Source organism: Equus quagga, chromosome 6, assembly GCF_021613505.1.
Source record: "Equus quagga isolate Etosha38 chromosome 6, UCLA_HA_Equagga_1.0, whole genome shotgun sequence".
Classification (NCBI taxonomy): domain Eukaryota; kingdom Metazoa; phylum Chordata; class Mammalia; order Perissodactyla; family Equidae; genus Equus; species Equus quagga.
Window position 1 is genome coordinate 83858740 of NC_060272.1, and position 12360 is coordinate 83871099.

The following is a 12360-nucleotide window of genomic DNA, read 5'->3' on the forward strand; positions in this document are numbered from 1 at the left end:
AGCTGAGTCATATGGTATTTTCTATTTTTAATTTTTTGAGAAATCTCTGTACTGTTTTCCATAGTGGCTGCACCAGTTTGTGTTCCCACCAGCAGTGGATGAGGGTTCCCTTTTCTCTGTATCCTCTACAACGTGTGTTATTTTTCATCTTGGTAGTTATAACCATTCTGACTGGTGTACGGTGATAACTCTTTGCAGTTTTGATTTACATTTCCCTGATGATTAGTGATGTTGAACATCTTTTCATGTGCCTGTTTGACATCCATATATCTTCTTTGGAAAAATGTCCGTTCATATCCCCTGCCCATTTTTTGATCAGGTCATTTTGTTGTTGTTGTTCACTTGTGTGAGTTCTTTATGTATTTTGGAGACGAACCCCTTGTTGGATATATGATTTACAGATATTTTCTCCCAGTTGGTGGATTGTCTCTTTGTTTTGATTCGGGTTTCTTTTGCCTTGCAGAAACTCTTTAGTCTGATAAAGTCACTTTTGTTTATTTTTTCTTTTGTTTCCCTTGCCTGAGTAGGCATGGTATTCGAAAAGATGCTGCTAAGACCAATATCAAAGAGTTTTATGGTTTCATGTCTTACCTTCAGATCTTTCGTCCATTTTGAGTTTATTTTTGTGCGTGGCAAAAGATAATGGTCTGCTTTCATTTCTTTGCATGTGGCTGTTGAGTTTTCCACAACACCATTTATTGAAGAGACTATCTTTTTCTCCATTGTATGTTCTTAGCTCCTTTTTTGAAGATTAGTTGTCTGTAGATGTGTGGTTTTATTTCTGGGCTTCAATTCGATTCCACTGATCTGTGTGTCTGTTTTTGTACCAGTACCATGCTGTTTTGATTACTGTAGCTTTGTGTAGTATATTTTGAAGTCAGGGATTGTGATACCTCCAACTTTGTTCTTTTTTCTCAGAATTGCTTTAGCTATTTTGGGTCTTTTGTTGCCCCATATGAATTTTAGGATTCTCTGTTCTATTTCTGTGAAGAATGTCATTGGGATTCTGATTGGGATTGCATTGAATATGTAGATTGCTTTAGGTAGTATGGACATTTTAACTATGTTTATTCTTCCAATCCATATACACTTTATGTCATCATTGATTTCTTTCAATAATGTCTTATTGTTTTCATTGTATAGGTCTTTCACCTCCTTGGTGAAATTTTTTCCTAGATATTTTATTCTTTTTGTTGCGATTGTAAGTGGGGGCGTGGGATGGTATTCTTGAGTTCTCTTTTCTATTAGTTCATTATTAGGGTATAGAAATGCAACTTAATTTTGTAAGTTGATTTTGTACCCTGCAACTTTGCTGTAGTTGTTGCTTATTTCTAATAGTTTTTTGATGGATTCCTTACGTATTCTATATATAAAATCAGGTCATCTGCAAACAGCAAGAGTTTTACTTCTTCATTGCCAATTTGGATGCCTTTTATTTCGTTTTCTTGCCTAATTGCTCTGGTGAAAACCTCCAATACTATGTTGAATAAAAGTGGCGAGAGTGGGCATCCTTGTCTTTTTCCTGTTCTCAGAGTAATGGCTTTCAGTTTTTCTCCATTGAGTATGATGTTGGCTGTGGGTTTGTCATATATGGCCTTTATTATCTTGAGGTACTTCCCTTCTACACCCATTTTATTGAGAGTTTTTATCATAAATGGCTGTTGGATCTTGTCAGATGCTTTCTCTCCATCTCTCGAGATGATCATATGATTTTTATTCCTCATTTTGTTAATGTGGTGTATCACATTGATTGATTGGCAGATGTTGAACCATCGCTGCATCCCTGGTATAAATACCACTTGATCATGGTTTATGATCCTTTTAACATATTGCTGTATTTGGTTTGTCAATATTTTGTTGAGGATTTTTGCATCTATGTTCATCAGTGATATTGGTCTTTAATTTTCTTTCTTTGTGTTGTCTTTATCTGGCTTTGGGATCAGAGTGATGCTGGCCTCGTAGAATGTGTTAGGAAGTGTTCCTAACACTTCTTCAATTTTTTGGAATAGTTTGAGAAGGCTAGTTATTAAATCTTCTTTGAGTGTTTGGTAGAGTTCTCCAGAGAAGCCGTCTGGTCCTGGACTTTTACTTTTTGTGAGGTTTTTGATTACTGTTTCAATCATCTTTACTTGCGATTGGTTTATTCTGATTCTCTATTTGTTCTTGATTCAGTTTTGTGAAGTTGTATGAGTCTAAGAATTTATCTGTTTCTTCCAGATTGTCCAATTTGTAGGCATATAGTTTTTCATAGTATTCTCTTATAATGCTTTGTATTTCTGTGGTAATTTCTCCTCTTTCATTTCTAATTTTATTTACTTGAGCCTTCTCTCTTTTTCTCTTTTTTTCTTAGTGAATCTGGCTAATGGTTTGTCAATTTTGTTTATCTTCTCAAAGGACCAGGTCTTAGTTTCATTGATCCTTTCTACTGTTATTTTTTTGTTTCTATTTCATTTACTTCAACTCTAATTTCCATTATTTCCTTCCTTCTGCTGACTTTGGGCTTTGGTCGTTCTCCTTTTTCTAGTTCTGTTAGGTGTAGTTTCAGCTTGCTTATTTGAGATTTTTCTTGTTTGTTAAAGTGGGCCTGCATTGCTCTGAATTTCTCTCTTAGGACTGCTTTTGCTGCATCCCCTATGAGTTGGTATGGTGTATTTTCATTTTCATTTGTCGCCAGATATTTTTTGATTTCTCCTTTAATTTCTTCAATGATTCACTTGTTGTTCAGTAGCATGTTGTTTAGTCTCCACACATTTGTGACTTTCCCAGCTTTTTTCATGTAGTTGGTTTCTAGTTTCATAGCATTGTGGCTGGAAAAGATGCTTAACATTATTTCACTCATCTTAAATTTATTGAGGCTTGCCTTGTTTCCCAACATATGGTCTATCTTTGAGAATGTTCCATGTGCACTTGAGAAGAATATGTATTCTGCTAGTTTTGGATGGAGTGTTCTTGCTCTATGTATCTATTATGTCCATCTGGCCTAGTGTTTCATTTAAGGCCACTGTTTCCTGTTGACTTTCTGTCTGGATGATCTTTCCATTGATGTGAGTGGGGTGTTGAGGTCCCCTACTATTATTGTGTTGCTGTTAATATCTCCTTTTAGATCTGTTAATAGTTTCTTTATGTACTTTGGTGCTTCTGTGTTAGGTGCATATATATTTATAAGTGTTATGTCCTCTTGGTGGAGTGTCCCTTTTATCATCACTATATACTGCCCCTCTTTGTCTCTCATTGTCTTTTTTGTCTTGAAGTCTACTTTGTCTGATATAAGTATGGCAACACCAGCTTTCTTTTGTTTGCCATTTGCTTGGAGTATTGTCTTGCATCCCTTCACTCTGAGCCTGTGTTTCTCTTTAGAGCTGAGATGTGTTTCCTGGAGGCAGCATATTGTTGAGTCTTGTTTTTTAATACATCCAGCCACTCTGTGTCTTTTGATTGAATTCAGTCCGTTTACATTTAGAGTGATTATTGATATATGAGGGCTTAATCCTACCATTTAATCACTTGTTTTCCGGTGGTTCTGTATTTCCCTTGTTTCTCATCCCATGTATTTCTGACTCCTAGTTCAGTTTGGTGGTTCTCTATGATGGTTTTCTCAGTTTTCTCTTTATCATTTGTGTCTCTGTTCTGATGTTTTGTTTAGTGGTTACCACAAAGTTTGTATACAAGATGTCATAGATGAGATAGTTCATTTTTTGATAGCCTCTTATTTCGCTATTCTAAGCATGTTCCATCCCTTTCCTCTTCCCTGCCTAAGTTATTGTTGTCACAACTTACTCTGTTTTGTGTTGTGAATTTGTTATTAAAATGAAGTGATTATACTTATTTTTTATATTTTCCTTCCCTTTATCTTTAATTTTATAATTGTGTTAGCTAACCTGTTCTGATAGAGAGCTGAAATTTTCTGATTTTGTCTGCTTATTTATCTCCTTGCTCCAGGCTTTGTAAACCCTTTTGCTCCCCCAGGTATTAGGGCCTTCTTGATCATTTCTTATAGGGGGCATCTTGTGGCGATGATCTCCCTCAGCTTTTGTTTATCTGGGAAAATTTTTATTTCTCCATCATACCTGAAGGATATTTTCACTGGATAGAGTATTCTTGGCTGAAAGTTTTTGTCTTTCAGAATTTTGAATATATCATTCCACTCTCTCCTAGCCTTTACGGTTTCTGCTGAGAAGTCAGCTGAAAGCCTGATAGGAGTTCCTTTGTAGGTTTGTTTTGTTTTTGGTGAGGAGGATTGGCCCTGAGCTAACATGTGTTGCTGATCTTACTTTCTTGCTTGAGGAAGATTGTTGCTGATCTAACATCTGTGCCACTCCTCCTTTATTTTGTATGTGGGATGCTGCCATAGCATGACTTGATGAGTGATGCATAGGTATGTGCCCAGGATCTGAACACATGAACCCCGGGCCACTGAACCAGAGTGTGCAAACTTAACCACTATGCCACCAGGCTGGCCCCATAGGTTATTTTCTTCTGCCTTGTTGCCCTTAATATTTTTTCTTTGTCATTGGCTTTTGACAGTTTTACTAATATATGCCTTGGAGAAGGTATTTTTACATTGATGTAATTAGAAGTTCTGTTGGCTTTGTTTACTTGTAATTCCAGCTCCTTCCCCAGGTTTGGGAAGTTTCCAGCTATTATTGTTTTCAACAAGCTCTCTGCTCTTTTTTCCCTCTCTTCTGCCTCTGGAATACCTATAATCCGTATGTTGCATTTCCTAATTGAGTCAGATATTTCTCAGAGAATTTCTTCATTTCTTTTTAGTCTTAGTTCTTTCTCCTCCATCTGAAGCATTTCTCTATTTCTGTCCTCTAAATTACTAATCCTGTCCTCCATAATATCAGATCTAAGGAGTCCAGATTTTTCTTTATCTCACCCATTGTGTTTTTCAACTCCAGTATTTCTGATTGGTTTTTTTAAAAAAATAGTTTCAAGCTCTTTTGTGAACAGTTCCTTCTGTTCATTAATTTCATTGAACTGTCTTTCTGAGTTTCCTTGTAACTCATTGAGTTTTTTAATGATAGCTATTTTGAATTCACTGTTATTTAGATTATAAATTTCTCTGCCTTTAGGATTGATTTCTGGGTGCTTTTCAGTTTCCTTTTGGTCTGGAGATTTAATATACCTCTTCATAATATTTGATGGGGAGGAGTGTGCCATCACATAGTAGTAGTATGTGGTTACAGATTCCACCTGCTGCCACTGGGAGAGGGGTGGGAGCTGTGTATTCTGAGCCTGCCATGATCCCTGGCAGCTGTGCCTGTCCTTTGGCAGCTATGCCAACAGAGGCCATCTGCATTTGTCTCCTGACCAGCACTGCTTTACACATGTTTGTGCAGGTGCTCTGGTGGGGTCCCTGACTTTGGCCGACTGGCCAAGCTGGTGTTCTAGACGAGGGGAGGGGTGCTTTGTTTCGTATGTGTGATCTTGGGGGCACTCCCTCTCTGCAATTGCCGTTTGCCCTCCTGGGGTGCTCGGCTTGGTGAAGATGTCCCTGCAATAGCCTAACCTCCTCAGTATGGAGCTTTCCCGTGGGCTGGGAGGCAGCTCTGAGAGCAAAGGGGTTCCTGTGGAGGGCTGCCCTCCCCTCACCTCAGAGCTGTGTGCAGTCCCACACCCTCGATCACTGCCATTGGGGAGGGAGAGGAGATCCCCTTACCTCCTTCCACTGCCTCCCCAGGAGTCCAGCACCTCTGCCTTCAGACGTATGGCTGCATGGATCTCTCAGACGTCTTTTGTGTTGTGTGGATGTCCTCTGTTGGTTTATGAATGTCCTTTTCATTGTATCTTAGAGGAGTGAGTCTAAGGGAAGAGCTCATTCCGCCATGATGCTGACATCAGTCCAGTGTAGGGTTTTTTCCTTTCCTTGATAAGTTGAAAACTTTAACCATTTTGCTTAAAGGAAGCACTTTACAGTTTCTCTTTGGCATATCTGAATTGCCAGCATCATTATTCTTGCACTTTGGGGCCATTGTTAAATAAAATAAGTGTTACTTGAACACAAGCACGGTGATACCATGACAGTTGTTCTAATAACCCATTTGGCTACTAAGTGACTGATGGATGGGTAGCATATAAAGCATGGATATGCTGGACAAAGGGATGGTTCAGGTCCTGGGAGGGACAGAGTGGCATGGCATGAGATTTCATCATGCTACTCAGAATGGCCACAGCTTAAAACCTATAAATTATTTATTTCTAGAATTTTCTGTTTAATATTTTCAGACTGCAGTTGACTCAGGGTAACTGAAACTGAGGAAAGCAAAACCACGGATAAGGGGGGACTTCTGTACTAAGTACTCTAAGTACTCAGGCAGCCACTGTTGGAAGCATAAGTTTAGTAAGATCTTGGTAGTTTTTCTAATTGTTGACTGTGCACATTTAACTTTGAAAAAAAATCTACTGGACTGTGTTTGAGAGTCACCTTTTGTCAAACCATCTACTTTTTTCTCTCCAATTAAAAAAAAATTCAACCTGTATCAGACAAACTCAGACCAGCACCTTTCCCTGCCTAAGCCCATATTCACATGTGAACAGCAGAGCCAAGTTTCAGAGTCTTCTCACTTCATTATAAACTTGATGTGGTACTGGTTTTATTTTGTTTTGTTTTTTTACTTTCACTTTTCCATTTAACCATTCCATGAAGGAAATCAAGCAGTAAACGCTCTGTTGTCCACTGTCCTTAGTGAGTGATGTGGTGGGCGGCACCTGGATGTGAGATGTGACTCCCTGGGGCTTGCCTCTCCCAGGCTTGACCCCATCTGTGTACAACTCTATACATTTGTTTTTCCATTTAATACTGTGCTTCTTAGAAAACAAACACTCTCTTGATAAAAGTTCTTAATATATTATTTTGTCAGTAGTCACTTTGCAAATGAAAATGTCATAAAGGCATGGTAATTATAAATAAATCAGTAAAAAGTGATGAAATCATTAACATTTTAGGTTTCACCCAAGTTTAAGGATAAAAACTAGGTAGGTCTCAGTTTTTTCAGTGGGTCTTTTGAGCACACTAAAATCATCATTCCAACAGTCAAGTGCCTGAACCCTGAAATCAGATGGCCTGAATTTGAGTCCTGGCTTTGCCGCTTATTGGCTCTGGGTCCTTGGACAAGTTATTTAACTGCTCTGAGCCCCATTTCCTCATCTTTAAAATGGGAACAATGAGCTGAAGTATCTGATCCATGGGGTGGGGTTATGTGGATGAATGAGTTTATAGTGAAAAGCACTTAGCACAGAGCTGGACACACAGAAATGCTTGGTGAGTGTGAATTATTGTTGATGTTGACGTGCTTCTCTTTCTTGTGGCAGCCTGTTTGGTTTGGCTGTCCTTTATTTACCCAGACAGATTTGGTTCTACCTATAGCCCGTAGCTCCAACTGTCTTTCTTCTATTACGTATATGTTACCTTCCATGGTCAAGTTTTATTTCTGAAACTACTCTGGAAGGAAGCTCCAATTTTGGCATGGTAAACTTTTCAGAATCCTGTCTTCTCACATTTTCTCATTCAAAGGATCGGGTCATTGGCTGCTTCATATTAAGAGAAGTCATTGTAAGCTTCTGAGCATATCCTTGGTTTTCAGAACAACTAGCCGTGGGCCCGGGCTGTCCCTTCTTCTGGTCCCTGCGGAAAGTCTTGAGCCCTGACTGCAGAGGACTCTGACTCTCAGCTTCTTATTTATTTTCACTCTTTCAAGTTTACATTTCAAACTTGCTTTTTCCAATCACTAAACCTTTATCCCAAGTTGAAAATATAATTAAATATTATAACATGTAAGAAGTATATGTTAGGAAGCCAGTGGAGTGGTGAAAAGGGCAGGCTTTTAATTTTTTTTTTTTGAGTTATGATGAAGGACTCAGCTTTAAGAAATGCTGTTTGTAATCAAGAGTTTGTAAATAAAGCATATGATGGAGTGAAATTATTTCAGGAGGGTAAACTGGATTGTGGGAGCTAAGATAATTTAATGCAGGTAAAGGTAAAATATAGACTGGAATTTAAGTTGACAACTAGATTTTAAAAAGCTGGCAGCACAGGTCTTTTTAATCTTGCTGAGAAATGACAGGCTCTGGTTTGTTCTTCCAGCGTCTGGCACCAGCCCCCCGGCCCTGAGGTGATTATCCTAATCTGTTTCTGCCCCAGTAGGAGGCCCTTTGATCCCACTGAAGCAATAATATATTCCTTAATAAAAACACAAAAGTATCAAATTTTCCCTACTCATAGGATAAAAAATGTTCTATTGTTTGAACCTTTACTGGTGGCGCTGAGATGGAGCATAAAAGAGGAAACAGGATTCTGTGTATTGCTGGGGCCCCGGGGCAATGGAACCTTTAGAGTGCAAATATTCCCTTCATTTACAGACTAACCAAATCTTAGTGCAAAACCAATGCTCTAGGAAGATGGACCATATTTGTCCCATGACTCTGCCATCCTTGGCACACCCTGAGGCCTTTGGTTGGAGTGAGTTCTTACCACAGAAGGGCAAGGTGAGATTACTGAAATTCTTTGAAATCTGGAATTATAAGAAAGTAATGTGCTTGGCTACCATTGTGGTAGTGGAAGGAGTGTAAAGGTGGCCTTTAATTATTTGAGTATTTGTGTTGATTTTATATATATGCCTGTACATAGAATAGTAACCGGTAACAGGTTGTAAATGAGGTCATTTGATTTCTCTTTGTGACTGCCTTGAATGTGCCATACAGCCTTGGGTAAATCGGTTATTTTTTGTGTCATTTTCAGAAACAGGAAGAAACCTTTGGGCAGGGTTCTGGTCCAGGGGTTTCCACGTGGGCACCTCCATCCCTTGGGGCCCTATGAGCCAAAACACGCAGCTGGCATCTGTTGTCTGAATAAATGTGTATTGCATATATGTGCTGTTATTTTCCAAATGTACACAGATGATATATAATTTAAAAAATACAGAGTGGCAAAAAGCTACTGAGAATTCAGCAATGCTTTTAAATATCTTTGCATTTTATTAATCCATGGATGCTAAAATCAAAACTTCTGTCATGTGGAGGTTGACATTTTTGGTGTTTAAAGTGGTGTGGTTTCCTGTGTACTGAGTTAATGGAGGTTCATTTAGTTCAGAACCTTAGTCTTCGCCAGAGGACTACATCTGTACTTATTTGCATATATAAATAGATTATATTTCTTGGGAAAAATTTTAATATCCTACTTGATCCTAGTGGTTTTCCATGCACCCTCTCTGGGGACACCTAGTGGTTATAGTAAGAAGTGCAGCCTTTCTGTCTGCACAGAGAGTGGCTGTTCCGGTAACAGATGCCATGTGTTACTGAGGAGGACTGCTGCTGACTCAGACTTCCCCAGGGTGTTAGAGACCGGGGCTCCTCCCCTGGCTCAGCCCAGCTGGTGTGTGTCTTAGTTGCCCACACTCATGGGAGATGGATACTGGGATCTTAGGTCCAAGCTATCTGCTAATTCTGAATGTGGGCCCAGCTGGTTTCACGAAAATGCAGGATGGGGAACATGTTGCATGATTGGAATCCTGGAGTAGGAATTTTTAAGCAAAAATGAAAATAAAGAACACCCATGATTGTCCTGGGTTTAGGCTGCATCCCACTTTAGGAAGCTTGCAGGAAGCTTTTCTGGGTCCCCTGAATTGGTGCTCCGCACCCCTCCCCCACCCACTGCCCCCTCTCTCCCTGTACTGTAACCTGTCATCTTCTCAGACTCTGGACTCCCCCCAGGGCAGATGCTGTGGGTTTTGTACTCTTACTGCTGGGCTAAGCAGAGCAGGCACTTGTAACATCAGGTTGAGTGTGTTAATCTTTTCATTTTATGCATGAATAGGATTATTTATAGTTCCCAGGGCCCTGAATTAACGTTGAATTTATTAAAATTGTAAACATTAAAAAAACTTAGATTTTCTTAAGCTTTAAGTTCAATTTATAAATACTATTGCTCTGTTTATGAAGCTAGTAATTTTTGTATAAACATAGTAACATTTACTTTCATTTGATTAATAGTTTATTAACTCAAGTTTAGCTGATTAAAATCTCCTAAACAATTTGCTGTAAATTGGTCTCGTTTACAATTTACTGAATTAGAAAGTTTTTAAACATTTTATACTGCATTTACAAATGCGATTTACCTGATTTTTCTCCAGCAATTCCGAGCCCTAATGAGGCCCAAGCGGAGCTAAAGAGCCAGATTATTTACACACGCAACTTTGAAATCTAAGAAACCAAACTTGGAAATGTGGTAAATCAGTTTCTTGTAAACATTCTGTGTACAGACTTACTCAGATTCTCTTATTTATTTCAAATGAAGATTGGAAGTCTAATATCAATTGCACATTTCACGTTAAAACCACAAAAGCCAAGATGTTAGATTCTCTAATTTATCAGATTGTTTTAACTACCTTGATAACAAAGACACATTATTCTGGAGATTACAAAATGTGTTTGTAATTGAGTTTATTCCTCAATTAACGTAAAAGCCCGATGTAGCTTCTCTCTAATTTTTTTCTCTACCATCATAAACATACTCGGGCCCAAAGTGGTTCCTGTGTGGAAGGTTTGTGATCTGGATTCTGTTATCAACAGTGAGAGATTGGGGCCTGGACCTGGGACGGGGGTGGAATTCCCACAGGACCTGTCTATCTGCCGCTGGTTGTGTGGACTGGGCCCTTTCTTGGAGCCTGGTTCTTTCTGCTCTGTCAGTGGGGGAGCCATGCTCATGCCGTCTAACTGGGATTTGCTTTAAAACCCAACACACCTTACGCTCTCTCTGTATCTTTTGAGTTGCCTTCTCAGTTTTGATTGTAAACTCCGTTGACTTTTACTCACCTGGTCTGGGTAGACGGATTTTTACCACACTTAGGTTGCAGCTAATTTTCCCCACTACTCGATGAAAATAAACTCATTTCCTTACCTCCAATCGGATTCTACATTCTTTCCTGTGTGTATGTATTTTCTTGTCTGCTGCTTGGTCACAACTCTGTAGCCGTTTTATCGACAAGTAAGTGTCGGTACTTACTGGTCAATGTTGAGTGCCTGTTGAATTAACTTTGGTAATAGGGTACAGGAGTATTATTGACACGTGGAATCTGTTCATTTTAATCTCCTTTGTCCAAAGCCAGTGATCACTCAGCTGATTTTCCCTTCTAACACCAGTGGTTCTCAGCGCGGCTGCACATTAGAATTGTCAGTGGAGCTTTGATACCGCGCACAGCAGGGGCCCCACCTCAAACTGACTGGTGGAGACCCTCTGCTGGGCACCACTGTGTGTTAAAGGTTTGCCAGTTATCCTGATGCACAGAGAGGATCAAAACCACTTTGTAACAGCTGTGAAATGAAAGATTTTGGGTCATTAAAACAATCTCGTTGTCTTTACTTTCTTTTTATGGAAACACTAGTGGGAAATGCAGACAAAAGGAAAAGGACACCTAAGGTAGAATGTTTGGCCTATGCACGACTGGACCATTTTCCTGTAAAAAGTCGGAGTTGAAGAGATGTTTAAGATGTAGGTGATAAAATCTTTATGGTATGCTCTTCTTTTGTATTTGTTTAAAGTACGTGTGCATGGGTTCCTCGCTGACCTTTCTTAGCCTGTTGTTATTGCCCAGCACAGTAAGGCACGCACTCAGACGTCTGCTTCCTTGGCCCAGGTTTCTGTTGATGTACTCCACAGTTTTGTGCAGCCATTACAATTCGCCCCTGACGACGGCAGTGGTTGGAGCCATCAAGGTAAGTGAATGAAACCTTGGAATGCATGACCCAATTGGGGAATGGACTGTGGAATCCCGTCTTTACGAGAGAAGCTGAGTTTGAATTTGTTGTTGTCGTCACCAGAGGCGGAGTAAGAATGGAGGCTTGTGGTGTTTTCAGCTGTGCTGGGGATCCCTTCTTAGGTCTTCTCATCTCCTAATCCAGAAAACAGAGAGAGGATTTGTTAATTTACAAAAGAGAGACAAATATGACTTTTAGATTGGGGGTGCTGGAGGGGCTGGTCTGGGAAAACCAAGTAAGAAAGCTGAAACAATTTCCAAGTTTCCAAGCACTCACCGAGATAACCTTCTGATCTATAATTTGGTTTTCTGGGAGAACCTACCGACTAAGAAAGGGAGTCCTCGTGAAGAACTGTTTTCAATCTAGATATACACTCGCTAATAAGGTAATGAACTCATGGACTGCTGTGTCTGTGGATATGTTCTGTGTGTGTACATGCATTTGAATACACATGCGACTAGGAGGTGGGGTGTTCTCAGTTCTGACCTGCAGCTGCTTTGTTCTTCTCTTCGTGTGAACTCCCAGAGTGGGTGAGGAGTGCTGCCTGCGTCCACAGCAGACTTGTCCGTTGGCTCCCAGAGGGCCCCTGCCACACACTGGACTGAG

The 12360-nt window shown here is 39.7% G+C and overlaps 1 protein-coding gene across 8 annotated transcripts in view; it reads left to right on the top strand.

Moving 5' to 3' along the window:
* SLC35D2 (solute carrier family 35 member D2) overlaps positions 1-12360 on the top strand; it is a 57169-nt gene that overhangs the window by 42555 nt on the left and 2254 nt on the right. For 7 of the 8 annotated variants that reach the window (XM_046664511.1, XM_046664513.1, XM_046664514.1 and 4 more), the window contains one exon: positions 11634-11712. In XM_046664511.1, coding sequence (XP_046520467.1) covers positions 11634-11712 — 79 coding nt within the window. Of the gene's footprint in view, positions 1-11633; positions 11713-11817; positions 12140-12360 lie in introns of all 8 variants that reach the window. The other variant, XR_006889082.1, reaches the window with a different exon arrangement.